Source organism: Puccinia triticina, chromosome 2A (genome assembly GCF_026914185.1).
Source record: "Puccinia triticina chromosome 2A, complete sequence".
Lineage (NCBI taxonomy): Eukaryota > Fungi > Basidiomycota > Pucciniomycetes > Pucciniales > Pucciniaceae > Puccinia > Puccinia triticina.
In genome coordinates, this window is record NC_070559.1 from 2,783,121 (window position 1) to 2,808,492 (window position 25,372).

The window sequence follows — 25,372 nt, forward strand, 5'->3', positions numbered from 1 at the left end:
CCTCTCTAAAAAAAACACGGGAACTGGCGCCCCGGTGCGCCCGGGGCGCCCCCAGCCAAAGGCACCATTTTTTGGCGCCGAAGTGCGCGCCCGTGAGCGCGCACTTTTCCAAATGTGGCGCCAACAACCATACTCCAGAAGTATGTTTGGGGTGCGCCCCTCATGTGCACCATCTCTGTTGGGGTACATTGGATTGCACCCCAATATCTAAGCTTTTTTTGGAGTTTTGATGCAACCACCCTAATGTTTTTGGGGTGGCCAGGTGGGTACCGCTTGAAGATTGGTGTGTCATTAAGAATACCCCAATTTTGTTGGTGTACCCAGTAGTGTACCCCTTTTTGTTGGTGTACATGAAGTAAAAACTTGGGGTGCATTTAGCATGCCCCATTTTTTACAGGGCCTTGTACCTTGTAAAAAAACACTTTGTAAAATTGAACCACCCCTATCTAAAAGCAATAAAACCATGTGATTTACACTGATCTTTTGTGTAATATGTACTGTGAAAAACAATGTGTTCTGAAATTCTTGGAATTGGTGAAATGACTGTGGAACTGAGTGAAAGTATTACAAGGTAACATTTTGTATGTACTATCTTCATTTTAAAAGTTTCAGATAAATTCAATGCCAAATCCCGTAATATTATGATCAAAATTACTAATTTGAACAAAGCTAGACAAACAAGTTAAGCAACTTAGGAGTAGTACTTGTTGCAAAAGGAGTGGGCGTCACAGGAGAAGTAATTGTTGCAGGAGAAGTAATTGGTGCAGGAGAAGTAATTGGTGGAGGAGAAGTAATTGGTGCAGGAGAAGTAATTGTAACAGGAGAAAGACGCTCCCAAGGCTTATTCTTATTGTAAATGTCTGGGACGCCCTCGTATTGCTGCTTGTTGGGGTGCTGTGGGTGGTCCTTTTTGCAGGTCTGAATCGTGAATTTCTGGCACTCAGCTTTTCCACAATAATAGAATTTCCTCAAGACTTTATCCTTGCAGCCGGGAACGCCGCACTTGACCTTCCATGGGGTAATATAGTGATAAAAGATTGTCCCTGGTTCACCACACCAGGCACATGATATGTGGGCGCGGGCTATTTCGGGCAGGATGGCAGCCACCGTAAGAAACAAGACAATGCAGCGCAGGTTCATGGTGGAAGTGAATTTGACACGATTTTGACGAATGTAGCGGACTTGTTGAACGGGGTATGAGGATAATTAAGAAGGGCGTGGCTCATGATCAGCTCAGGTGGCAACACTTTATCTCTGTCTCCAATCTTGATAATTTTCTACGCACTCACCTGATGTTAAGAAGCACGTCGCTGATCAGCTTGAGTATGCGTACGCTCGGTCTCCGGCCTGTCGATGTTGATGAGGAGAAAGGAGCCAGAAACGGCCACAGCGGAGTCGGCTTAAGAACACGAGGTTTTTCCATGATAACATGATTCTCGTCCTGCCACAGGTTTGACAAATGAGACTTGTGTTTGTAAAACTTGACTAACTCTGTGCTCTTATCAACCTGTACTCTAGTATCTAACAGCAAGTGAGGTATAAGGGTCCCAGAGTGTATATATAGAAAAACAGACTATGTTGTATCAGGGCCAGAGGGTTGAAAAAACATACCCCATGAAGAGTTGGATCAAGTTTGACCTCACGAGGACCCGTCAGACCAAACATCACATTATCAGCTTGTCTCGTGCCCGGCGGTCGAGGTGGTCATTGCACCACGTCGTTAAATCTCCCAGACTTTAGTTGAAATTACACCCCGGTGAGATTAATGGGCCTTCAGCCCGGCGACGGCGCACCCTCAAGGCATGCTTACATAGGTGTAGGTAGAGCATCCCGGCTGCAAGAAAGGTTTCTTGCTACCGAGGTGAAACCCGTCTGGTTTAGAGGCGTTCGAAGAGAAGTTTCTGGTCACGAGATGCTTCAAAGAATGGTTTCCATGTTGAGTTTGGAAACCGCATCATGGAACATCGTTTCCGGTCTACAAAACGCGTGAAGGAACGTTGACGGCGACGTAACGGCTCACTTTGTTTTGGCATGGGCCAAAAGAAACGTGTTCCTGAGACTATCCTCTACATACCATATATTATCATCTGTAACTGAGCAACTTGAGTCCATAGCTGCAAAGATTGCGGCAGAATCATAACGCACAAGAAACTCCAGGAAAAACATCAAGCTATTCACACCAAAGAAACTCACGACAAGCTGTTTTCAATGACGCAGCTGGGAAGAAAACCTCGCGGTCGAAAATGCAGTCTTGTTGACCGAGAATAATGTCTCCCAGGTTGTGAAATCCAATCAACGGTGATTGTAAAGCCTGGCCGGCTGTAAATCTCATCTGCTCGACAAGAGCTGTGCAGTCCTATTGACTGGGAGTAATGCATCTTGGTCAACACCAGCTGGCCAGTATGGTTGACCAGAAGGGATGAGTAGAGTATGCTACAACCCAACTGTTGATTGAGAGGAATCACTCCCGGTCGACGCAAGACTTGCACGTGTTGTGTCAACCAGAATATTCTTGTTCAAGGATACTGAGAGATGGATTTGAGGCCCATCTTGAGCAGCGTTATCTGCCAACAGATCAGCAGTTTGAAGCTGAGTGGCTAATTCTAGATTTGGATTGATTGCTGCAAGAGGTATGCTAATGAAGATTTGCTTTTATCAAGTAATTCAACATCATTGGATTCCTCTTGCTGATTGCTTGGGTATGAAGAGGAACCACGGCAGACGTCAGTCTATGTACGTTGGGCTGAAGGGATTCCTGAACCACAGATGCATCAGAATGAAGAACGGACAGAGCCTTTCGCCGGAGGTTTCTTCATCAGAGGCAAACCCCGGGTGAACATTCAAAGCCTCCCGGCGCAGAGGGCCCTCAACATCGGGGGCCCGGGCATGATGACTCCCACGTTCGCCGCGCAATGAACACATCAGACCCACCACCAACAGCAGGAGCACCTCGAACGACATGACTACGAACAACAATGAGGCCAACCCGCCACCCCTACGCCAATCGGTCGCCAGGGTCAGCAGACCGTTCACCGCCCACACGGCCACCCTACCGTCCCACCAGTCCACCTCCAGGCTTCCGCTCCTCCCAACGGCAAGAGTCGAGGCTTCGCCAGCAGCCTGCATGTATCTCTCCAAGGCCTCGATCCATGGACCCAAGCTGATCAAACCCCTCCGGGCACACACGGCTACCCTCGTCAACGACGCGATCTGGATATTCGGCGGGACAGACCTCAATGGGTGCTTCAAGGACGTCTGGAAATTGGACCTCGAAACTCTCAGCTTCGCTCGAATGAAATGTAAAGGCCTCGAAGAAGAAATGGACGAGGATCTTAACCTTGGCTCCTCTTCTCTCGACGACTCTCTCGACCCTCATTACAACCTCCGCAACTCTTCTACTAATAATCTCAGTCCCGCGAGAAGACTTCGCAGTAATCCTAAAGATCATATTCCTCCCCCTTGTCGCGCTCATTCGGCTACACATCTCGACGGTAGAATATTCATCTTTGGAGGAGGCGATGGTCCAAATTATTTTGATGTCCTATACTATTTAGATACAAGTAAGTCCCTATTCATTTAAGAAGCGATTGGTAAATGCTCGAAACACTGAACCCCCTCAAAAACCCCATCATTTTACGAAAAAAACAACAACAGTTTCGTTGACATGGACCAAACCAAGAGTGAAAGGCGTCCTACCATCGACCAGACGAGCCCATGCCACGGTTCTCTACGGCACTCAGTTAATTATCTTTGGAGGTGGGAACGGTTCACGAGCATTGAACGATGTCCACGCGCTCGACCTCAGTGATCTTTCGAACCTCGAATGGCGAGAACTGGCTATCAAGGGTCGTTCCCCCCTCAATCGCGGCTATCACAGCGCTAACCTGGTCGGTAGTAAATGTATTATCTTTGGCGGTAGCGATGGCGGTGAATGTTTTAGTGATATCTTTATCTTGGATCTAGGTTTGTTTCTTCCCCTTTTTCGCGTTTCTTCTCTCTTGCTGTAGAGTCTCATTTTCGATTTCCTTTTTATACGCGATCTTGGGGGTCAACAAAAGAAAACTTGACGTGGATTCAGGTCGAGGTTGAATGTCCTATTGCCCGACTTGCTCACACTTCCACACAGGTAGGCTCCTATCTATTCGTAATTGGTGGACACGATGGGGAAGACTACACCTCTGAAGTGAAGCTCTTCAATCTAGGTAAGTGGCCCCTCCCCTCGACGATAAGTTTTCTCAGTTTTGGTAACGGGTTCTGTGTTTTTTTAGTGACGTTACAATGGGAACCCCGGACAGTCAAAGGGCAATTGCCGCCCCGGATCGGATATCATACTGCGACCCTTCACGACTCTCGACTGATCATCATCGGCGGGTTTGATGGCAGACATGTTTACGATCAAGTCTGGTGTCTCGAGCTTGCCTCATCAGCTTATCTGCCTCAGGTCACTAACTTCACTATCCCCGTCGACGAACCCTCGGACGCTGATCTGTAGAAGCTGTGAACCTAACGCGCGAAGTCCTCCCCTACCCTGTCCCATATACTCACCCCATCGTCTGAGCCTTTGCCGGAAGGATATCCCCCCCCCCCCTAGACATTGATTTTGCATGAGGCTCATTCTTCAGCCCCTTTTTCGGTTTTTTTGACTCCTCAGGCATTGTTTTTTTCTGTTTTTATTCTCTGTGTCTGCATCCTATCTCTGAGCCTGCATTTATTTATTTCATCCCCTTGTACAATTTATTTATTTTATTCAAAAGTACAAACAGATTGGCAAAAAAAAATCTACATTTTTCTTCTTGTTTACATACACCATGGAATCTTTTTTTTTTTAATTTTTGCACATTGCACAAACCTCATCTGGCTGAAGTTAGCATGGCACAAATGTATTTAAGCCGTTGTCCCTGCAATGGCTGGGGTTTGGCCTAGTCAAGATGTGAAGCATTCCTACAGGAGAACTGATGATTTGTCAGCAAGAATCTGCAAGCTTAATTGGTGGTGGCCAATGTCCTCACCCCCTACAGCCCACAGTTTTATGCTAGTTTTTTTTCTCCTAACCAGTTGAAGCTTGTATTTTTTGTCAGATATTGGGCCTAGGCCCGCCCGGACCAAGCACGGGTTCATCTCAGCCCAGTGCAGAAGAAACCAGCCTCAGCCTCATTGTCCCTGTCAACAGCCACAATAACACCAATGCTGAAACAAGTACAATACATGGAGCATATCTGGTAAACGTTTTTCATTGAAGATACAGACCTACAAGTCCTATTTTTTGTTTTTAGCCCTGATTATGTATAGGATGGCTGAAAACAAAAAATGGGACATGTAGATATCCATCTTCAATGAAAAACATTTACCAGATATGCTCCATGTATCGTACTTGTTTCAGCGTTGATAACACCTCAGGTCAAGCCACCAATGGTAAGTTCCTTTTTCAAAAACTGAACCAGGTTGATGAATTTAAACCAAACCTGATGAACCAGTGCAAACAGCTAACCCAGTCCATGATTACCGTGCCAACCAGATCACGGGCAGATGATTGTGAGCCCTGTCCAAACTGTTCAAGAACAAACCACTGTGACTACGTCCCTGTTCACTTGGACCGGCTTGATGTAACCATAACCAAGCCATGTACGTAGCAACAACGATATCACCTGTCCATCTACATGATTTGTATAAAAGGAGCGCTGACATACGCAGCTTCTTCTCATTCTTGTTCTCCAGTCACCACCTCCACTTCCACTTCACACCATTGACTCAATCCAGCACCCAGCAAAACTCAGCAAACCCTATCTGACCTTTCCTCAGCCTCATTTCACTGTTATCATCAATAAGCTCGCAAAGAACTTGTACCGCGGCCTGTCACCATGGGAGTTTGCTTGGCACTTGTGTGCAAGTGTCATTGTACAATATTGTTTAGAACCCTGTTAGATATATCCTGGAACTTGTGCCTCAATGTATGCTGAATTCATGATGGATTTATGTTTAACTTATGCAAATTTGAGCTGAAGGCACTTTAGAAAGGATTTTAATTCAATTGGAAACCAGCTCCAACTTGACTCTAGTTAATACTGGAACTTTTTTAGAACAAATTTTTAACTGCCTTGCAAAGCAATATCAAATACTTGGCAGAAACAAGTTATTTACCACGGGAATCATATATTTCTAGATCTGGCCCCTATCATCTGTCAGCTGGTACTTGCCACCCGTGGGCCGGTACCTGTGGAAGTGCGCAGGTATCCGCCGGGTGCGGCTGCGGGGGTCCAGTCTGGGTCCAAATTCAGGCAGGTACCTGCGCACAAATCACCATTCTGCACAGCTCTGCTCGCCCCTAGTGCCCATTGGCGGGTACTAAGTACCTGTGGGTGGGTACCCGTGTAAGTACGCAGGTAACAGCCAGCAGGTACGGATGTCCATTCTGGGTCAAAATTCAGGAAGATACCTGCACCCGCTGCGGGTACCCTTGTGCAAAGTGCCAGCTCTATATATTTCTTTCTATCCTGTGTTTATCATAAATCCCAAAAAGCTCAAGATATGTTAGTGGTACACATAAAGATACATGTGTAAGTTTGTGTGACACATTCTTTAGTTGCTGAATTTTTTTCACAAAATATTACAAGTTCTGTATTAATCAGGAGTTGCGTATTACTTCAGAAAATATCCACAAAATCATTTTTGTACATATGGCTGAATGTTATAAACAATTTTTGAAGGGTCCACCTAAGCCCCTGGCTCTGCATGAGCACTCAGGTTGGCATCACTTGGCTCAGTGATGAAAAATGTGACACACCAGCACACATGTGTAAATTTGTGTGACACATTCTTCAGCTGCTAAATTTTGTCCCAAGGGAGTTAGAATTCTGGGAAAAGTCCAGGGGAGCCTCAGATTACCCAGGGTTTTTGAATGAATTCAGAAAATCTCCTCAACAGGATTTCTGTATTGATGGATGAAAATCAGATAAAATTATTAAAGGATTCAGCTAATTTGCCCCTGGGATTGCGGGGCACTCACCTTGGCATGATGTGGCTGGGTGATGGTCTACGTGTCACACAAACGCGCACGCGTTGTGGTAAGACCAATCAACCATCAACTACATCAAATCATAGTATATTTTAATATTAAAGTATAGTAAAAACTACATACAAAACATAGTTAGTACAAATAACCTCCATGTTAAATTTCACTCAGCTGTCACAATTATTTTCACACCCAGAAAACTGGTAACATTTCTTTACATAAGTATCAGACATGTAACAAATCTCATAGTAACATTCAAGAATCACCTCTAAGAAACAGCTCATAGATGTATTTTCCACATAAGAGCAGATTACAGTAGATACACAGTAGATCTCAGAATATATTCCACTCTCAGAGTATAATCACATCTGATACACTCTTCTGTGAAAAGAAATTCCTACTTAGATAGTAAAACACCAAGCCCTTTTGTATTTCACACAGCTATTCTCATCACATAGTAGAAGAATCTTTCAGCTACATATTTCTAGTCTCAGATAAGTTTATCTGCTATGTAAGGAGGCCTCTTCTGCCCCTTCCTGTTGTCTTTTTTCCGCATGTTTGCACTTGATAGTAATATTGTAGATTACTAGCACTCATCACTTGATATAAATAGTTGAATTATAATATTTTGAAATATTAATTGATATATATAACTTGCCCCCTTGACAAAGATGAATTTCACACATATAACAGTTCTCTTTACATCACTTACATATAACAATCCTCTTTACATCACCTACATATAACAATTCTCTTTACATCACCTACATATAACATTCCTCTTCTTCATCCCTTACATATAACATTATGTTGAGGTGTGGTGTGTGTTGTGTTGTTGTTTCCTTTCTGCTTCCAACCTTTCTCTCTCATTTCACAGTCTGTGACATCTTGCAGTGTAGTCACCTGAGGCAGCAGAGACGTGGAAGTCTTTTCCTCCTCCTTCCACGAACTCACTCACCTTGTGTTCTGCTGTCTCAGATGATTCATCTCATCAGGTTATGAGTCCCATTGCGCTACAGCTCTAGCACGTAAAAAATCAGATAACGGTTTGTTACCATCTCGAAGGATCAACCTCATTGCTCCATTTCTTCTAAATGTTGACCAGCGATCAAACCTCAAAATCCGCTCCACCACACATGGAGCTCTACGCTCACCCAGCGCTAAAAATCTCGGGCGTCGAGGCTCTCAAAGCCCCGGGAACCAACTCGAACTACCTGGACTGGGCAGTCCTACTTGAGATCCACTTCAATGTCACTGGTGTTTCCTACATCATCAAGCCACCCAAAGGCCACGACAAAAGCCCCCGACGGGAGACTTTTGAACAAGACAACATGGCTGTCTGCTCCGTCATCTCGCAAACCATTGAACCAGTCAACTTACGCTACATCCAATCGTTCATAGAAGATGCAAGAGGGATGTGGAACGCACTGAAAGAGGCTCACCAGGACTCTTCATCCGGTGGGCGCATGTACTGGCTGCAAAAGCTCACGACCGCAAGAATGACGGGCAAAGATGTAGATGCACACATTGATGAGCTCCATTCCTACGCTGAGCGTCTAAACGCAATTGTCACCCCGGAGAAACCACTTACCCCGGACGACATCCATGCAACATTGCTGCTCAACTCCCTGCCGCCCGATTGGCTTCCCTGCGTCTCTGCGCTCATGAATGAGAGCCAGGTCTCATCCTTGAAGATAGTCTCAGCGCTTTGTCAGGAGTCTCTCTGCTGCAAATCCCGTCTCGAGGAGTCTCAACTAGTTGAATCAGTGGCACGAGCTAACATTGCCGGCAATCAAAAGCCCCAACCCCCGCACAATCCATTGCTCTTCTGCACCTTCTGCAGCCTAAACGGCCACAACCTCTTGGTATGCGAAAACGCAGCTTGTGTTCTAGCGGATCACAAACAGGGCCGTCAGTCTGAATCGTCAAGACCACAAGACAGACATAGGCGTGGTGGGTACCGTCGAGGCCGTCATGGAGGCAAGCCACAAGCCAAGGCAGGTAAGACCTTGGTTGTTGAATTAGGGGGTGGAGACCCTGAAGACGGTTCCAACTACTCCGGATCTGAGCCTGATGGCCATCAGCATTCAGCCAGAGCTGGGAATGCCTTTGCTCTTGAAGAACACTCTGCGAACTCCAGCAGCACTCCCATCCGCGACGCAAACCTGGACTCCGGCTGCACAAACTGCATGACACCCTACACCTTGGAAGTCTCGAGTATACGCCCGGACAGCACCCCTGTGCACTTAGCCAACCACTCTCTTGTCTCAGCCTCTCACCGTGGAGTTGCTCAGTTGCCTCTTAAGACCTCGATCTCTGTTCCAACCCTGGTCGTCCCAGATCTACATGAACCGCTGCTCTCAATCGCAGCAATGTGTGATGCTGGCCTCACATGCGTTTTCAACAAGCATCAATGCAACATCTACAAATCGTCTTCAATTGCCGTTCATGGCAACACCGTTGGACAAGGCTACTGAAAAGGAAACCTATACTATTTGCCTTCCAACGAGGTAAAGTCTTTCTCCACTTCAACCCGCTTGCTGTCCTCTGTTGACAGCTCCCTACTCGGGTTTCATCAACGGCTATCCCATATAGGCTTGAAACCGCTGAAACGGCTTCTGAAGATGCTCAACATCAAACCGACTCTCATGAACGAGATTGATGTCCAACATTGCTCTGTCTGTGTGCAATCCAAAATGTACCGCTCTCCCTTCAAGTCTTGTTCAGCCCACCGATCTGATACTCCCGGAAAACTCATACACTCCGATGTCGGCTCATTCGAAGTCCAATCAAGGGAAGGTTACAAGTACTTCGTAACTTTCATTGATGACTACTCCAAACTTGTTTCCTTTTATCCCATGAAATCTAAATTGGATGTTTTCCATTGTTTCAAAGTTTTTCGTGCGCACTTTGAGCAAGACGGCTCTCACAAAATTCTTGCTCTGCGTTCTGATAATGGCGGCGAATATGTGTCATCTGAGTTCTCATCTTACCTCGAGCATGCTGGTATTATTCACAAGCCTGGACCGCCCCACTCTCCTCAACTAAACGGTGTGGCCGAAAGAACTAACCGCACTGTAGGCAATTTCGTCCGTTGCTCTCTACTCAGCGCAGGGCTCCCTAAATCTTTCTTGGCGGATGCTCTCCGTCATGTTTCCTTCTCTCTCAACTCATTCCCGTGCTACACTCCCTCTTGTTTCAAGGCACCTAATGAGATTCTTGGAAAACCTCTAGTAAATCTGTTGACTCTCCACCCTTTTGGGTGCCTTGTGTGGTACAAGGTCCCAGAAGCAAATAGAAAGAAGCTTAATACAAAGGCCCGGTCAGCTCTGCTCCTGTCATACCTTGAAAATAGGAACGGCTACAGGATTTGGGATCTAGAGAAGAGATCTGTTGTAAAATCACGTGATGTCCTTTTTGACAACCTTTCCTTTCCCTACGGCTCCAAACTAGAACGCAAAAGCTCTCCAGTAGCAGTCAAGCTACCTTGGCCCATGGTCCGATCTACTCCCCAACCCTCCTGTTGCCCAGAAACCACCATCCAGTCTACTCCTCAACCATCACGCCGTCAAGAAGCTGCGTCAATCTTGGGCCCTGATTCACCCATTTTGGATCAGCCGCCGTTGGATATTCCTCTCCAGCCTAGATTTGATCGACGCCTAACGGCATCAGTTCATGCTCCCAGAAGTCATACGGTCTTGCCTTCCCTGCCTTCGCCACCTCCCTTGTCAGCCCCTCCTCCCTCCCCCATTTCCCCCTCCTCTCCTCCTCCTGCCCCCCCTTCCTCACCTGTCTCCCCTTCTCCTGTTACTCCCTCTTCCCCTCCAGCTCCCCATCCCTTGGTGGACTTGCCTACTCCGCCAGAAAATCCCACTTGGATTCCAGCTCCTGCTTCCCAGCCAACAACTCGCCGCTCAGGTCGTCAGAGGCGCGCCCCGGACCGCTACGGCACGTGGTCCAAGTCCGCCTCTACAGAAGACAAAGTTGACACTCCAAAAACATGGAAACAGCTGCTACGTTCTCCGCACAAAAACAGGTGGCTCAAGGCAGCGGACGGAGAATTTCTATCCCTCCTGGGGATGGAGACCTGGCGACTAGTCCCTCGACCAATTAAGCAAAAGGTCATCAAGTCAAAGTGGGTGTTTAAGGTCAAGTGTTGACCTGACCAGTCCATCCAGAAACTTAAAGCCAGGTTGGTTGCAATGGGATACACTCAAGTTCAAGGTGTGGACTATCAAGAAGTTTTTGCGCCCACGCTCCGTCTAGAAACTCTTTGACTCATCTTGAGCTTAATGGCAATCAAGAAATGGAAAGGTTGTCAAGTCAATTTCAAGACGGCTTTCCTGAATGGTTGCCTCCAAGAGCCTGTCTATATGGAACAGCCCCCAGGATTCGAGGATCCCAAGCACCCAGACTGGGTCTGCGAAGTTCAGCGTTCCATCTATAGACTCAAGCAATCCCCGCGCAAATGGAACATCGAGCTTCACAGCGGGCTTCTTCAAGCAGGCCTCACTCAGTCCAGATACGACCCAACCCTTTACTTCACCATCAAAAATGGCTCTCTTGCTGGTGCAGTGACAGTTCATGTCAACGATCTAGCAGTTGTTGGTGAACCTTTGTTTGTTGATCAGCTAATAGAAAACCTGGGTAAGCGGTTCAAGATTGGTACGCACAAGGAGCTACACCATTTTCTCTCCATGAAGATTGATTGAGACATAGAAAACCGACTCCTTTACATTTCCCAATCACACTACATTGCCAATCTTCAAAGCCGGTTCCTGTCAAATTCTCCTATCTCTGTTCGAACTCCAACAGACTCAGCGTTCAAAGATCTAGTTCCGCAAAAGCCAAATGAGCAACCTTCCTCCGGACCATACCCTCAACTCATAGGCGCTCTTCTCTGGGCATCTCAGTGCACCCGCCCGGACATTGCCTTTGCAGTGAACCGTCTCTCCCAATTCCTTCAGGATCCTTCGGAAGCGCACTGGCAAGCAGCTCTGCGTGTGCTTCACTATCTAATTTCCACCAAGGACCTCCGGTTACGTCTGGGTGGTTCACTAACCTGCGCTGGATTCTCGGACTTGGACTGGGCAGAAGACCGTCATGACAGAAGGTCCACCTTGGCTTACACATATCGTCTAGGTGATGGCGCAATTTCTTGGAAGTCCCAAAAACAGGCCACCGTTTCCCTCTCAAGCACAGAAGCGGAGTACAAAGCGATGTCCGACGCATGCAAGGAGGGGCTATGGCTCCGTTACGTCCTCACTGAACTGAAACTGCGCCCCCGCACAGCCATTCCACTCCATGTCGACAATGCTGGCGCAGAAGCTTTGGCCAAGAACCCAGAACATCATGCGCGCACAAAGCACATCAATGCACGTTATCACTTCTCCCGCGAGTGCTTCAAAAGCCGGAAAATCTCAGTCCTACATGTGTCAACCAAGGATATGCTTGCCAATATGCTCACCAAGCCGCTCAACCGGGTTCTTCTAGAGGATCACCGCGCACGTTTTGGTGTTGTCTAACACTGCTTTTTCCTCACCCATCTCACTTCTCCCATTTTTTTTTTTTTTTTTTTCTCTTTTTTCTTCTCTCTTTCTCTAGGGTTGTCAGCAATGGGGGGTGTTGAGGTGTGGTGTGTGTTGTGTTGTTGTTTCCTTTCTGCTTCCAACCTTTCTCTCTCATTTCACAGTCTGTGACATCTTGCAGTGTAGTCACCTGAGGCAGCAGAGACGTGGAAGTCCTTTCCTCATCCTTCCACGAACTCACTCACCTTGTGTTCTGCTGTCTCAGGTGAGCATTTTCTTTTCTCTTTTCTTCTCTGATGTTTTCTTTCTTTCCTTTTATGAAATGAATCATCCTTCCACGAACTCACTCACCTTGTGTTCTGCTGTCTCAGATGATTCATCTCATCACATTACTCTTTACATCACTTACATATAACATTCCTCTTTACATCTCCTACATATAACATTTCTCTTTACATCCCTTACATATAAAATTCCTCATCTCTTGCGCACTGAACAAAGGTAACTAGAGTTCAGAGTCAGATAGAATTAAGAATAGTTCTAAAGATTGCGCCACACTATAAATTCTTAGTGTACATTCTCCCAGAAGCTTATTCAAGGAAGGCAGCCCTTCAAGCACCCGTGTAGTCTGTCATTATCCGTGACTCCTACATTTCCCTTCCAAGCTCAGATCACACCTAGCGTAGAAGTTCCACAGTGTACGTTTGTGTGACACAATGTGTCACAGAAACATGGTTTTGTGATAGTTGGCCCCACAGCGCCAAAGTCAAACCATAGTACCAGAGCAAAATCAGACTTCCCACTAGAGCTGACACTTTGCACCCGGGTACCTGCCTGAATTTTGACCCAGAATGGACACCCGCACCCGCTGGCAGTTTCCTGGGTACTTCCAGGGTTACCCACCCACAGGTACCTAGTACCCGCCAATGGGCACTAGGGGCAAGCAGAGCTGTGCAGAATGGCAATTTGTGCCCGGGTACCTGCCTGAATTTGGACCAAGACTGAACACCCACACCCACACCTGGCAGATACCTGCGCACTTCCAGAGGTACCCGCCCGTGTACCCGCCAACAAGTTCTAGGGACCAGCTCTGCCTCCCAGAGTATCACTACAATCCATCCAAAGTTTTAGCCATGTGTAATAGAAACAAATGAAAAAGAAATGGCAGCTTTTTGGTGTGTGCCCTGAAAATAAATAAAAAAACTGTTTCAGAGAAACCTACTGGGTATGGGTTTCCAAAGAGGTCAAAAGTCATGATAATCAAAATATGAGGAACCTTGGTCAAGCTTGAGGATCAAGTAAACCTCATCATTAAATTGGCCTTGTTTTCAGCATAGGTATGGCATACATTTACACAGACTTTGCACCACACATTTGGTATGATTCCAGTTCTTATAAACTTACTTTGTGGCAGACATGAAATTGCCTTCCAACCAGCCTCTAACGGAGATCCAACCAAATCTATGACTGAATTCAGAGATGCCACTTGCACACAAGTGCCGAGAAAACTCCCATGGTGTGTTATTTGTTCATTTCTTTTTCTTCTTTTTGTTCTCATACACCCAGTGTATCACTTAGAACAATTGTACTTTCCGCCTTACCTTTGCCCTTAAGGTACATATTGTTCTGCATGAATTCTCCTGTTTTTCTCTCTGCTCTCATGAAGTTCACCATGAGCTGACTAAAAGAAATTTACCCTTAAGTCTTTTCATTCTCACATTTTTTTCATCAAACTATGTATTCAGCATTTTGGGAACCCATCCCCCTCATGCCAAAAATAAAAAAACTTTGAGGTATTTGGCTGCTACTTGCAAAGCCATGGCTTTTTCCAACCTTTCTGACCCTTCTCTCAATGGCCACACTTCCTCTGATCATCCAAAAACTGACTTGATTCCAATCACCATCCCTCAACCCATTGTATACATACAGTGAATTCCTACAATCATCATATCAAACAAGGACTCCTCCAATAATCACACACTGAGAAAAAGGGATGGTTGGTGGGTAGAAATGTCCACTGTCCTCTTTCTTCAAGAACATATGTGTCCGGGCTGAGTGATTATTGGTGACTTGGCTCCACACCGTTACTATCCGCTAGCCTTCAGCACTCCTCAATGAGCCTGATCTATAGCTTAATAATCGGCAGATGAATAAAGTCCTGCACTCCGCAGGCACAGAATCCACAAGAAATCCTGTAAGTAAAGCTAAGTTCACGTAAAACTCTTCCAATACTCTTGTACGTTTGTAAGTTTCAATACAATAATGAGTAGTAAGTAAGATGATAGAAAAGAAGAGAGAAGAGAAACCATGAACCTCCACCCCCGTATTTCCCTCCACGCACATTGCTGTTCCCACCCAATCCCGCAGATCAAACACTTTCCTGCACTAGTCCTTCAGCTCCGCCTGCTTTCCCACATGTCATTGCCCCAGACTCCGCTCCTCTCTGACCCTTGACCTCCCACGCCTTCTGTCTAGCCCCCTTAAATCAGTCTCTCACCACGGCCTCCGCCCCAGTTCCCCCTGCTTTGGCTGATGTGGATCACCTGCCAACACACCGCTTCTACCAGTCCACAAGTGTAGTACACCACAGTCCAGCCCTGTCTTTCCTCTCCTGTCAGCCTTAGAGTCAGTATAGCTGACCTCAAGTCTGCCTTTTTACATACGATTTACCTGATATCTTTTCCATATTAAGAGATATCCTTGTTTTGACTTCATATTCTGTTTCCTCATGCAATTTTAACCCTAGTTACAACTTACCAGTTCTTTGTAAATCTCCTCCTTCCCTGAGTTCTTGAGTTGTGACGCGCATGTGCAGTTGTGACATGTAGTAAATATTTGGAGTGCATAAAGCCAGCCCCCCCCAAAAAAAACCATGAACCAAGTGCCCATATGTAAACAACAGGAACCCAAAAATAAACAACTAAGATGGAAACTAAAAGCACAAACAACCAACTTGTTTTGATAAGACCTAAGGCTGCCCACTTATACATTTCTTCTGAAAGACTTTTGATCCCAAAAACATTGTCTTCTATCATCTCTTTTTACATTAGTGCTACTTGTGGAAAAAGTCTCAGCAGCTAAAAGCTAAATCCTCCCATTCCTCCCAAAAGGTGGCATAAGATTCTCCTAGCAGTCTTTGCTCCTCCAGTACAGCCCAACCAAATCATTGCAAGCTAAATCTTCCACAGACTTCAACCATTTGTGCTTCTGGCTAACCCTTCCTCCTCCTCTTTTTATTTGTCTCTACATGAATTCCATAATCTTTGATTACTCAGATACTTGTAACCATTGTTGCCCCCTGAATACAAATTTTTCCTTCATGGATCCACCAATGGCCGGGCCAAATCAACTTGCTCTTCAGATACCCTTCCACCCCATCACCAGTCAAAAACATCATGAACCCAATTTGTCTGGCTGAATGTCCTGGAAGCTCTGCTCAATACCCATTTGACATTGAAGGAGGTGTTTCTGGGTATATTTGTGAAAATCTTGGGTGTGAAACCCTTGATGGTAGAGATGGCTCCGTCACACCCGGGTACCCGCGCGGGTGCGGGCACTCGCGGCCTGTTTTGACTGGATCCTGACATCCGTACCCGCATCTGCACTTGTTGGGGGGTACCCGCCGGCCTGGGCGGGTACCCGCGCGGATACCCGCGGATACCCGCTCCTTGAAACTCATCTCAGCAACCAGGAGGTTAGCTTCTGTAACCTCGGCGACCAAGAGGTTGACTTCTGGTCGCCGAGGTAACCTCTGCGACCAGGAGGTTACCTGCTGGTCGCGCGCTGAGGTTATTTAACCTCTGCGACCAGGAACATTTCCTCTTGGTTGCAAAGGTTTTACAAACTTCGTGACCAGGATAGTATCCTCCTGGTCGCCAAGGTTTTGTAACCTCTGCGACCGGGAGGATTTTTTCCTTCTGGTCGCCGAGATACAGCCCCGGTGAGCGGAAGGAATCCCTCCTGGTCGGTGAGGTTGTGTGTCCTTGGCAACCAGGTGGGTTTTTCTGGCTGCCAAGGCTGTAAAACCTTGGCAACCGGAAGGGATCAGGCTTTCCGGTTAAAGCGGTGGGCGGGTGCGGGCGGGTGTGGGTTGAATTATCCGGGTACCCGCCCACTTTTTCCCGGAATCTCAGAAATCCGCACCCGCACCCGCACCCGCTGGCGGGTACCCGCCGGCTGTGTTGGGTACCCGCCAGCGGATAGCAGGTACCCGCAACGGGTTTGCCGGGGCCATCTCTACTTGATGGTTGCTTACAGCACAGCGGATGTGGGGCTGGTCCATGAGATGGTGCCCAATGAACATTCCCTGTGCCCTTGGCCGCAAGGTGGAAAGAGCTGAGGATTCAAAAGCCACCCACCACATGGCGCTTGGTCTCACTTCCAGATAGGGTTGCTAATTGGGCTGGCCCAAACTGGCCCACACGGATTTTGCTTTGACCCAACAAGGTTTTGGGGCACATGGATTGGGCTAGGACCGGGGGATTCTTTGGAATGCCCCAATCATGAGCAGATGGGCTGGGTTGGGCCACATTTCAGTTTGGGTTGGAATTGGGTCAGGCCCAAGAACCGCATGGATCATAGGACACCGAGACTGTGACCAATACCATCCCACTTCAACCGACAACACCACATCCACTGCCAGATCAAACGGCGTGGGGCACAGTGTCGTTGGCTTCAGGCCAACTGTTTGCTTCTCCCATTGTTGATCTCACTCAGGTGCTCGCATCAATCACCATAACTTTTATTTCAGATAGATAAGTGAAACAAAATAGTAGGTGTAATAGTATGAGTAATTATAAAACTTCAATGCCATCTATGTGATTGTTGCGAATGTTTGTTGGATATCTCAACCAATCTTGGGCACAGAGCAATGCCTCAACAATTGTTCTACTAAGTTGACTTCTGAATTCATCAAGAATCCGACCACCCGTTGAGAAAGCAGATTCCAAAGCTACAGAGGTCATCGGTGCCATCAGCACTGTCCTGGCCAGTTTGGAGAGATGAGGTAGTTTGGCCTGGTTGGCTTTCCACCAGTCAAGGATTTTAAAGTGATTTCCCTTGGGAACTATCACAATGGGTTGCCTGAGGTATAGATCAAGCTTGGCGTTCACAGACAAGGTGTGGCTGGTGCCTTTAGCGGAAGCCAGAAACGCATGGAATCGGTTGTTGTTGTGATCATCATTGAGAGGGTTTTGCAAAGTCGCTGTATCCACAGCCTTCTCTAGGGAGTTCAATTTTTCATGCTTGGGTGTGTAGCCAGAAAAATAGTCGTACAAGCACCAGGAAAAAAAAATAGTCACTTGATGGCAAGTGACATGATGCAGCTTTGGTTTCTGCTCCAGAGCTACTCCAGCGCTGCTCCAAGTCTGCTCCACCAGCACTTGTAGAGCTTGCAGGACTGCACCAGAGTACTCAACGTGGCACAGTCAGCTGATCCTAATTTTTTCCTAGGAACAGCTGATGCTCATCATAAGCTGAGCAGTAGGCATTGACTGAGCCTGGGCCAAAGCTGAGCATTGGCTGAGCCTGGGCCACAGCTGAGCATTGGATATTCCAAGCCTGATACAAATTCAAGTGTCAGCTGGACCAAGTATATTCCAAATCTGAGCATCAGCTTAGCCAACAATGGTCCAAGCTGAGCATCATCTTGGAAAAGGCTTGTGCAGAGCTTAGGATCAGCTGGGACAATAATGTTCCAAAGATTAGCACCAGCTGGGCCAAAAAATTTCAAAAGCTGAGCATTGGCTGAGCCAATGCTGGTACAAAGCTGAGCATTGGTTGAGCCAGGGCTGTTCCAAAGCTGAGTATCAGATTTTTTGAGACTATTCAAAAGATTAATATCACCTGAGCCAAGGCTGTTCCACAGCTGAGCATCAGCTGATCCAAGGCTGTTCCACAGCTGAACATCAGCTGAGCCAAGGCTGGTCCACAGCTGAGCATCAGCTGAGCCAAGGCTGGTCCACAGCTGAGCATCAGCTGAGCCAAAGCTGGTCCACAGCTGAGCATTGTCTTAGCCAATGTTGGTCCACAGCTGAGCATCAGCTGAGCCAAAACTGGTCCACAGATGAGCATAAGCTGTTACAGGAGTGGTCAGACTCAGAATCTGAGCATTGGCTGGGCCGAGATTTATCCAAAGCTGAAAATCAGCTGAGCCAATACTGGTCCAAAGCTGAGCATTGGCTGGGCCAATCATATTCCTAATCTGAGTCTAAGCTGAGCCATGACTGGAATAAAGCTGAAAATAAGCTGGGACAGGACTGGTTCTGATCTGGGCAACAAAGCTGAGCATGAGCTGGGCACCAAAGCTAAGCATAAGCTGGGAGCTAAAGCTGAGTATCAGCTGACCAGAAATGGGGATCAGTGGTGCCCAGCAAAAACTGAGGATCTCCTGTGGAAATTATTAAACTGGTTAGATGGTGGGTAGATGGTGGGTAGATGATGGGTAGATGGTGGGTAGATGATGGGTAGCCCGCTGGAGCTGGGATGATGTCACTTGTCATCAAGTGACTATTCTTTTTTCCTGGTGGAGTTCTCTGATATGAGCTACTTGGAATTTGCATGCCTCTTGACTGAGTTCAAGCTTGTTGGAAAAGTAAAAATAGAGGAAGTCAAGTTTGTAGCGCAGATCAAAAACTATTGCTAGGGAAGAAAAAGTTTGCAGGGGGTGCCAATACTTGTTGAACTTTGCAAGCATAGGTTCGGCAGCAAGTTCAATTGTTTGTATAACATTATCTCTTTGATCTTTAGTGATGTATTTCTCCAGCTTCGTCATTATCTTGAAGACCAAGTTTGAGGTTGGGTACTGAGTACCAGAGAGATCGGCAGTAGCTTTGTCAGAAATAAGGAAGAGAAGAAGATTTAATATTTGATCTTTTTAATCTTTCTTTAATCTTGGCTGGAAGATATCTCACCCTTCTGAAAAATTCCCAAGAAGTCTTGCATATTTCTCAGTTGCACCCATTCAGCTGGCGTGGGATATGAATCATAGCCTGATTCAGTCATAGACAGCTTTTCAAATGCCAGCTTGAATGGCAAAGCCAAGTCAATCATGAAGAATGTTGAGTTCCATTGTGTAGCAACATCAAGTGTGGCTGTTTGTCCAAGATTATACCACAAGAGTCTACAGCTTCATTGAAGGCTTGTTTTCTAGCAGGAAAACTTCAAATGTACTTCACTGAGGCACGAAGCTTAGCTAGTCCCTCATCAACAGATTGGAGTCCATCGTTCACAACGAGGTTTATAATATGGCCAACACATCGGATATGGAAATAAGCTCCGTTAGCATCTAGTTGCAGAGGACATTGTTTGGAAACTAGCTTCTGGATCCTTTGGACCGCTGAGTTGTTGGTTGCAGCGTTGTCAAGAGTGATGAAGGTGCATTTCTCTTGCAGATTCCGCTTCAACATGGTTTCAATGATGCAATTGGCGATTGCAACCCCAGTGTCTGGTGAATAAAGAGGTTTGAATCCCACAATTTGTTTCTTCAGCTCCCAGTTTTGATCAATGAGATGCACCGTGACCAACATTTATCCAGTCTGATCTCTTGAAGTCCACAAATGAGTGTTCAATCCGACTCGACGAACGGCTGAGATTTCTTCCATTATCAAAAGATTCATTTGATTATATATATTCAAGCAATCATTGCGCACTGTCTGTTGGCTGATCAACTTGAAGTCAGGTTGTAAATAGGAGACAAACTTTCTAAAGAACTTGTGTTCCACAAGCCAGAAAGGATACTCGTGAACGATTATCATTTGCGCCAAAAGTTTGCAAGACTTTTCTTGTGAGAAATCCCATTTTAAAGAGTAGACTCTCTGTGCAACTGAAAAGTTGGCGTTGGAGGTGACTCGTTCCTGCAGATGCACGCGCAGTAAAGCCTTTTTCACAGTTTTTACAGATGGCCTGTGCAAGCTCATCTAAACCTAGATGACAAAAGAAAGATACAGTATGTTCAATTTGCCATCAGCATACAATTAATGGATGATTAGAGGAAACCTGAATACCTTCAACAGTGAAGTGATCCCAAACTTTGCTGGTATGTTGGAGTCTCTTGGTGCTTTTGCCGGTGTTGTTTTCAATACAAGTTTTCTGAGGCTGAGCTGAAGACTGGGTGGGTGTAGGGGTTGGATTGGAACTTGTGATTGACTCCATGGTTTTTGAGGCTAGTGTTGAGAGGTTGAGAACCAGAAACGGTGACCAATGCCCACACAGTACACTGTGGGCTACAATGGGCTGCACAAGGCCTGGAACAAACCTCAGGTGCCCATGGGCTGGCCCATTTCAGTGTGGGATACAAAAAAATCATACCCAGACCAGCCCCAGATATGCGGCGCGGGTTGCCCATGGGCCAGCCCAGCCCAATTAGCAACCCTACTTCCAGACATGCAGAGCTCAGCAGACCGGAAGCACTTCAACCAACTACCTGAACGATTGCCTGGGGAGAAGTTTTTGCACTCAACACCATGACTGACCAATTGCAAGACCTTACCAACAATGTCAAACGCTTGGCTCAAGCAAGCTTGGACAAAACCCCAGAGATTGAAGACCAAATTTCCCAGCAAACTGGAAACAAGATCCTCACAACCAAGGGCTCAAAGGCAAAGAAACCCAAGACAACCCCCCCAAAGGATTGCATGACCCTGGCATCCTCCAAGACACCATTTGAAGCAAGTGCCCCCATGGGACAGGCCACACCAATGGAAGGCCCATTGGCCAGCAGCAGAGACACCACAACAGGTGATAACGCAAGTGAAACCACAGCTGTGGAGCTCTAAAGAGGCTTCACAGGCAATGCAGGGAGGAAACAACCTAACAGTGTGGTATTTATTCCTGTGTATCTATACAGAGGAATATAAAATTTTCCTTTTCTTCTTTATAAGTAAAAGAGATTGTAAAATTAACCATAGAAAGGGAATTTCCACACAAAATAACCCATAGTCACCCACTGGAATGACCCCTCTACCTCCACCAGTTTAGGAGTTACACAGATTTCAACCTGTCATGGGGAATATTTCTCTTGCTTATTGTTCTTCAAGATCACTTTGTATTACATATGCATAATGAATATGCATAATTTAGCATTTATTTAGGGGCAGGCTAAATCCACACAAAAAATTACTACATCCACTCCAAAAATGGAGTGAACAGTAGTCCACTCCAACTTTCATTGGAGTGAACCATAGTCTACTCCAAATTTTGTTGGAGTGAACAAATTTACACTTCAAAAAAGCCTGTTTTTTGGAGTGGAACCATTATGCACTCCAAAAATTTTGGAGTACACCCAATTCCACTCCAAAAATATTTTCTCCAAGGTAAAATGATTAATTTTTTTGGAGTGCACAGATTTTCACTCCAAATTTATTGGAGTGTTTTTCAACAGTATTGCAGTAAAAAAAGTTAGGGTTCTTAAAGAGGAATGAAAACTTATGTCAGCATCATATGTGTATTTAAAATCCCACTTTCTTAAATCCACAAAAAGCTAGATCTGTAGATCTAAGTTTTGGGGTGTTTTGACTGCAGCACAAAAAAAAACAGCACACATTGAAATATCCCCGAAGGCCCTATGGATGACCCTCCAGCTGTGCCGCAGCAACGAGCAAAAGAGGGCCGGTTGTTAAATTGTCCAGGAAGGGCCTAATCAAGCAATTAGGGGGCTTCCAGGGAGGGGGTAGGACGGAACCGGATCCCCTGGGGGCAGATTACTCGGTCCCCCTCCACTTATATATCCACAGGTACTGCTGCTCATCACACCCATGTGCCGCCCAGCAGCAAACCACCATCACCATTGCCAAGAATTGTGCCGTCCACAACCACTACCGTTGGCCCCACCTCTCACCCGTTGCCACCCCCACCGCTCGCCTCAACAAAGTAACCGTTACTTTAGAGCCGTCGCCACGCCACCATTGGCCTCAACGCATTAAATGTTCCTATACAGTGCCATCCCTAACATCACATATCACACGTAGGCACATACCCTAACATTTTTGACCCTCGCCATACAAATGACAACTGACGACCGCCCTTGTGATTATTGAACTAACCATTAAAACATCTGATTGTAGCTGTTCAGACCCAACCAACCCCGTGCTCAAAGCTTCATTCTTACCCTGCGATATCCTACCACAACAGCTTTGTATTGTGGTTGTTGCGCCCAGCCATCCGTCAAGGCCAGCCCATACAATTACATACACCGGTCCAGTTCACCACGAAAGCCGTACAATCTGGCCTGGTCAAGGTATTATGATTGCTTGTGCCCCACCATTCAATGACGCTATCTCACACCACTATTGCTTGACCACAACCATACCACACGCTACCAATCCCGCTTGAACAAAACCTTACCAACCACTACCACTCAGACCGGTCCAGCTGGCAATTGCAGCGCTCATTGCCTTGTACGCCTTTGACGCACAACTTGCTGTCACTCGTTGCCACCATCAACAGACGAGTATAAATTACCCCAATACTTCAACCAGAATTCCAAGCATCACCTCTCACACCATCAACACCCATTCAATTCAGGCTACCCTACACATCCTCCCCATATACCGCAACCGTTACAACATGTCTATGAACCGCACCCCGAATCACCCTGCTTTGATGACCGGGCTTTTTGAACCCCTTGGCGAAGTGAGACTCTCCTTCAATTAATCTACCACGTTGCCCCCGCTGACCATCAATCATAGTCCATTCCCGAAGCCGTTAGGGCCAACCAGTATGGTAACGTCACTACTCTCAGCTCCTTACAGTGCGCTGGCGCACTCAACACCAAGTCTGAAGAGTTCAAAATCAAATTGAGCACCAATACGGCACTCAATAACGTTCTTGATCCCACGTACATCCACTATTTGACTGGCAAGTTTCTCCCGCTCAACGACGGGTTGACTCCAAAACTCACATACATTCAAGAAATCGCTGCACCCGTGATGCCCATTGCTAACAATACACTCAAATTCACCAACTGCGCGGCCATCAACTCTCTTGGTATGGTCACATCTCGCCAAGAAGTTGTGACCTCCAGCGGCAACGGGACCACCCATCTGGAAGTGATTGTTTCCCATAGCAATTGGGATCCTCAAGTAAGCCCTCATCCCCCAACGCGTGCACCACAACATTGACCCCTCGACAGGAGCGTGCGCACAAACGCTTTTCTATCAAGTATATTGTCCCAGGTTCCAAGTTACAAGTCAAGACATTCAACCTCTTCATTGTTGGCCGTGAGGTGAAAATAGCGGGACGCTTGGTCGATTTCGAAATGGATACCAACATGGCCGTTGTTGTGGTTAGTGAATTCTCTTTAACTTTAGAGCTGGAAACTCATCTGTCTCCGCAGGTATCTCATGTTGCAGTCACCACCAGTCATCAGATTGGGATGAGCTCATCTCTCCCTTCATCCAGTGGTACCACTTTAGTCGCCGTCAAGCCGGCATGCTCCCCGTGAGTTTCAATTACTATTTTCGTGGTTCACAACCAAAACTAACATCTTATTCTTGCAGGACCAAATTCACACCTAAAGCTCCTGCCCCCGCCAAATCACCAACTCCGGGCCCATCACACAAGTCCAACAGCTTGCCCACCCTGCTTGCGAGTAAAAATTTGAAAGGCAAAGGAAAGGCCCCCAACCCCTCGCCTGATCCCTCCAACAACGGCGCAACTGCCTCCGAAGAAGAGTTTGAGGACGAAAGTGAGGAAGAAGTCATTCCCAAGCGCCGCAGACGTCCTCGTAAAGACATCCTCAAGGATGCCGCCAAGCGGATGAAGCGCTCCTGAATTGGGCTCGTCACGTTTTCTCATTCTCGCCTTCACTCCCCTCTTGCATCCTCCAACCAATTACTCTATCTGTTCTGTCACAGCCCCAGACTGTAAAAATAAACCCTTCTCGCTGCGCACATCAATTGTACATTGCACCGTATCAAACTTGCATTCTAATCATTGATCCTCCATTCTCATGTAAACAACCCTGTCTTGCCTCTTTCATTACAACAATCTTGATACGAATACAAGCCCAATATTCCAGAAGGAGGGTTTCAACTGAACCCTCCTTAAACCTTCTGCCCTGCAATGGGTACCCAAGCATCCAACACAGCAAAAATTTGCAAAGCTGTCCTTTTCATAGTTTGTGCGGCGATTTCAATGAGAATGGTGTCAGCTGTGCCCATTACACCGCGCCAACGGGCACTGCAGCCAATAGACACTCAACCCAAGGCACATAAATGCTTGTGCCGTCCCGTCGACCCAGTAATCTGCCGCAATCCCCGAGATATCAAGGCTCTCCTCCGGGCTCTTCTCACCACACACCCACGTCGCCGAGGATTCCTGTTGAATCTCGCAGAGCCCAACACAAATGCCTGTTTGCAAGGCCCCAAACCTCAACATCTCTCATGGTTCTTGGTATCATCAACACGCCTGGGAAAGTTGTCACCACGACTGCCTCAAACACAGAGGCGCGAATCTGCGACTCGATTATGTTCAGCGTGCCCCATTGCCTCGGTCCATGCAATGTCCAGTGTACCCATTGTTGCGCGCTACACTTCCACGAGGAAGCAGCCGTTGCCCATGCTCCAAAGCCACATGTCGGTTTCTCGACCTGCCGCCAGAAAAACAAGGTTACTCTACCGTCATCAGCCCCTTCAGCACCACCATTTCCCCCCAAACTGAGAGAATTATTTGACGGGACAAGCTCAGGTACAAGACCTCACAATGTTCATTGACACTAACTAACACATGAGTGTAGATTCAGGCAATTTCATTGATCTTATCCGTATGTATAATAATGCTGTCTCGTTCACATCGATTGGGGCCAACATTGACACTTCTGTCCAAGGACTATTCGGAA

At 46.7% G+C, this 25,372-nt stretch overlaps 3 protein-coding genes across 3 annotated transcripts; all 3 read left to right on the plus strand.

Moving 5' to 3' along the window:
* Nucleotides 1–1,096: 1,096 nt before the first annotated feature.
* PtA15_2A282 (uncharacterized protein) lies at nucleotides 1,097–2,916 on the plus strand (the record flags this gene model as incomplete). The annotated part of the gene is made up of 2 exons (XM_053166287.1): nucleotides 1,097–1,108; nucleotides 2,767–2,916. The coding sequence occupies 2 exons, from the start codon at nucleotides 1,097–1,099 to the stop codon at nucleotides 2,914–2,916; spliced, it is 162 nt and encodes a 53-aa protein (XP_053017524.1).
* Nucleotides 2,917–2,959: 43 nt separating this feature from the next.
* On the plus strand, nucleotides 2,960–4,492 carry PtA15_2A283 (uncharacterized protein; the record flags this gene model as incomplete). Its single annotated transcript, XM_053166288.1, has 4 exons — nucleotides 2,960–3,560; nucleotides 3,655–3,963; nucleotides 4,059–4,202; nucleotides 4,269–4,492. The coding sequence occupies 4 exons, from the start codon at nucleotides 2,960–2,962 to the stop codon at nucleotides 4,490–4,492; spliced, it is 1,278 nt and encodes a 425-aa protein (XP_053017525.1).
* A 17,797-nt stretch (nucleotides 4,493–22,289) lies between these two features.
* Nucleotides 22,290–22,457, plus strand: PtA15_2A284 (uncharacterized protein; the record flags this gene model as incomplete). Its single annotated transcript, XM_053166289.1, has 1 exon — nucleotides 22,290–22,457. The coding sequence occupies one exon, from the start codon at nucleotides 22,290–22,292 to the stop codon at nucleotides 22,455–22,457; it is 168 nt and encodes a 55-aa protein (XP_053017526.1).
* Between the last annotated feature and the right edge of the window lie 2,915 nt (nucleotides 22,458–25,372).